Source organism: Rosa rugosa, chromosome 5, assembly GCF_958449725.1.
Source record: "Rosa rugosa chromosome 5, drRosRugo1.1, whole genome shotgun sequence".
Lineage (NCBI taxonomy): Eukaryota > Viridiplantae > Streptophyta > Magnoliopsida > Rosales > Rosaceae > Rosa > Rosa rugosa.
Window position 1 is genome coordinate 36,966,754 of NC_084824.1, and position 3,994 is coordinate 36,970,747.

Sequence of the window (3,994 nt, forward strand, 5' to 3'; positions counted from 1 at the left end):
AAGCCCAAGCTTGTTTCGTTTGTAACTCGACGTCTCGACCTAATGTTCCAATACTTCGATCAAACACGACCTCAAACAGTCAAACCTTAGTTCCTCTCTCGGTCCTCAGCTCAACAGCTCCTTAGTTCATCCCCAATTCCATACCTAGCTTTCAAAGTCAAAATTGTTCTTCCTCAATTCAAAAACGCAAAAATCAAATCATCCCATTTCATCTGTCGCTCCGTGCTTCGAAATCATAAATCCCAAGTCCCAAATCGAAATCCTCTTTCCCCACTTCGAAACAACAAGGCCTCCCTCGGGCTCTCTGTTTCTGTTCACTGCCACTCTTCCTCTGGCGTTGAAGCTTTCAGTGCAAGAACCCAACACTGTAAGGCAGTTTGATTTTTCGTTCAAGTTAATTTCTCTCTCAATTTTTCGGTTTTAGTTGATGCGAAAACTTTCAATCCCGTCCCTTTTCTAGGTATATTAGTATATAGTTATATATGCGTCTGTTTAACTCGATTCGTTTAATTCCAGGCTCTCATCTGTCACTTCATCTTCATATGGCTTCGAATTCGATTTCTTCGAATTCAAGTACTCATAGTGGTGGAAATGAGATTGTACCTGCAACACAGCAAGGAGAAGCAACTGTTAATGAATTGGAACCGAAAACAGCTCATAACCGAACCGAACAGAACGGTTCGGTTCCATAACGGTTCCTTCTATGAAAAACATCATAACCAAACCGGAATAGGCTTTCCGGTTCTGACAAAAAATGACATTTTCAGAACCGATCCCAGGCCTAGCTAGAACCTTGAGGGAAAATGATCAATGGCTCGAGGCGCTTCTTTTAGACCTGGTTTGGTGGCCAGAGATGGCCGGAATTGGAAGAAATCGCCAGAAAACTCTGATTGTTACAATAACTTTCTCGGCTCCAATTCTCTCTTCTCCGGCCAAAACACGACGACCCACGACCACAGGCGTGTAGGGGAGGAGGAGACTAGTCGACCGCCAATAGGGCTCGCCGTTTGGTGGCTGGACGACGGCAAAACGAAGGGGAGAATGAGAGAGGCCGACGCAGGGGAAAAGAGAGACAGTTGGGGTAGGTTTCCGGAAATGGTAACCTACCACAGTAACTTTCTATATATATAGAAAGTTATCATGAACAGTAACTTTCACATTTTAAGCCATAACTTTCACATACGAACTCCGATTTAAGCGTACCATATGTCCACGGACTCAGTTTAACGTCCCCTACAACTTTCGTGAAGAAAATTTTCTCAAATTGTTATCCCATAAAAAGTCAACTTCTAGCACCCCCCTAAATGATAAAAACTGAAACCGTGGACAGTAAAACGTATAATAATTCACTTATACAAGGGTAAATCAGATATGGGGCGTATCATAAAGATAAGAGAAAATTTGACAAACACTACACTAAGTAAAGACCACTAATAATTCTTATACATAAAGTTTCAAACCAATCATTTCGGTACACGAAATCTGAAACTCGACCCACTATCAGTACACGACGTCATTGACGCCGTTAATTTGACACCAAAATGTCTATTATACCCTCAATTCTTTTTTTTTTAATAATTTTTTTTTCTGTTTTTTTTTTTCCTTCGTTTTTATCTCTTTCTTCTTCCTTCTTCCGGCTCCACGATGTGAACTTTGCCTATCATAAATCGCAAAATGTGCACACTTGAAACATTCAAAGTTCGAAAATTTACCAAACACCTTACAATACTTCATTCACAATACTATACCAAACCAAATACTAAGCATAATAAACAAAACCAAAAGCATCAAGAACCTCAAGTTTCCCTGAAAACCCAAGCTCGCATCCAAGAGCAGAACCCACGCGTCCTCCATGGCGTGCCTTAACCCCTTATCCTCTGCTGCCTCAGCTTCGATTTCAAAACCCATTTCCCTCGCATCTGAATTTGCCTCACTTCCACTCGAATCAACTTCTGGGATTTGGCTTTGATCGATTTTCAGCTTCTTTGCAACTGAGCTTGAATCCCCGGAATCGCTCTCGCGCTTTGGCTTCGATTTTTGGATAGCTTCACTCATTCTCAGCTCAAAGATTCAACCTTTATCTCAAATTTCACTACTCAAATATCGTTGGAGCTCTCAAGATAAATGAATGCTCAGTATTCAACCCAGATCAAATGTTCGCCATGATTTGCTGCAATTGTCACCGAACCACCGCAATTTTCACCAAAGAAGAGAGAGAGAGAGAGAGAGAGGGATCTGAGGAAGGAGGAATCGAATAGATGAAGAAAAATCAGAAAGAAAGAAGAAGAAAGAGATAAAAACGAAGGAAAAAAAAACAGAAAAAAAATTATTAAAAAAAAAAGAATTGAGGGCATAATAGACATTTTGGTGTCAAATTAACTGCGTCAATGACGTCGTGTACTGATAGTGGGTCGAGTTTCATATTTCGTGTACTGAAATGATTGGTTTGAAACTTTATGTATAAGAATTATTAGTGGTATTTACTTGGTGTACTGTTTGCGAAATTTTCCCTAAAGATAATGGAAAACGATAGTAAACAGTTACCTATTTTGGGTGTTGGAGACGATCCTTGTATAATGGATTTGGGGAAGCATGGTTTCATTTCATTCAGTGTGGGACGATTTGAGTCCCGAGGGGTATCGGGATCCCTGTCTAGGAGTTTCGTTGTTACCCTTTGCCAGCGAGATGAGCAATGTGCTTCCGGTACTTGTGCTTGGGAGGTATATATACTAACAAGTCCCCCAAGTCCCCGATCAAGAGTTCTCTTAGGTCGGGAGTTTGTCTTTTTAGTAGAAGTATCGGAAGTTCAAGGCGAGTTCCTAATCATGTGGCTTCCGTACAACCATTATCCTCCCAGTCCCCATCTAAGAGGAGTATTGACCGGGGTGTAGGGATTAGTTTCGCTTTTTGGCATTGTATCGTTATCGCGTGCTCGAGTTAGGGCTTTATGTGTCTTTTAGCGTATTTGCTATGCCCCGGTGACACGTGTGCTGTTGTCATTCGCATTTTGTGTGCGGGAAGTCCGGTGTATTGGATTCCGTAACAACTAATAATGGAGTAGTGGGTAAGGAGCCGAGGTGACGCCGCATGACCACTGTGACGCTCAGACCTGTACGACACGTGGCGGGATCCGGTGTTGTTGTCCTTGCACGTCCAACGGTCCTTATACTCTCGTGGATCCTACATATAGACAGAGGAGGGAGATGAAGATGGCTACTGTTCCCCGTGCTCTGATTGGATTTTGAAGGAGAAGTCGGATAAAGTTGGAGACTTTGGTGCCTAGAAGGTTTGAATCTTGTGCCTGTTGCTAAAATTTGTAGTTGCAGAGGAGATTTTTGGCGTTTGTGTCTTCGTCTTCGTCTATGGAGGAGAACAGGTACGTCGACCTTTTGGTTTCTGGGTTTCATTCTGTTGTTGTATTGTCGAAAGAACATGGGTTTGACTGGAAATTATTGTTTTGAGTTGGGAGTGGCCGGGAAATTTTGAGTCTTTGTGTTGTTAGGTTAGGTTTGGGGAGTGTGAATTTTGGGTTTGGTCGGTGCCTGTGTTGTGGCTCCAAACTGGTGTGTCTGGATTTTGAAAATTTTGTTGTGGAGTGTTCGGGGAAGGCGAGAGGCAGGAGTGATTGACTTACTTTGGGTGTCGCTCACAGCATGGCTCGCAAACAACGGAGCCGGGGCAGGCGGGCTTGTGAGGGTTCCTCTTGAGGTGGGGGCGGCGAGGGTTCCTCTCGCGGCTATCCGAGTGGTGGCGGGGCTCCCGAGGAAACTGTGGGGCTGAGAGGTTCCCAAGGTGGAAGACTTCGAGTTGTTGGAGGTTTCTCAATCGCCGCGCGGGCGGTTGCGTGTTGCCCCCGACGGTATGTCCATCGACCAACCGGGGCCGAGTACGACGGAGGAGCAAATTGCAAAGATGAGGACGACCTGGGGCATTCCACGCAATGTGTTGTTGCGTCCCCTGAAGGATGGCGAGTTTTTTAGCCATCCCAAGATGG

At 44.0% G+C, this 3,994-nt stretch overlaps 1 protein-coding gene across 1 annotated transcript; it reads right to left on the reverse strand.

Moving 5' to 3' along the window:
* Nucleotides 1–492: 492 nt before the first annotated feature.
* On the reverse strand, nucleotides 493–2,055 carry LOC133711609 (probable protein phosphatase 2C 67). The gene is made up of 2 exons (XM_062137711.1): nucleotides 1,780–2,055; nucleotides 493–603 (listed from the first exon to the last, which is right to left on the reverse strand). The coding sequence occupies exons 1-2, from the start codon at nucleotides 2,053–2,055 to the stop codon at nucleotides 493–495; spliced, it is 387 nt and encodes a 128-aa protein (XP_061993695.1).
* Between the last annotated feature and the right edge of the window lie 1,939 nt (nucleotides 2,056–3,994).

What these genes read in the sequence shown, in the direction of transcription:
- LOC133711609 (XM_062137711.1), bottom strand. Translation starts at nt 2,055, where the DNA reads ATGAGTGAAGCTATCCAAAAATCGAAGCCAAAGCGCGAGAGCGATTCC. An exon ending in TGAGGTTCTTGATGCTTTTG is followed by an intron (nt 604 to 1,779) that starts GTTTTGTTTATT and finishes GCTGTGTTGCAG; the next exon opens with GTACAATCTCATTTCCACCA.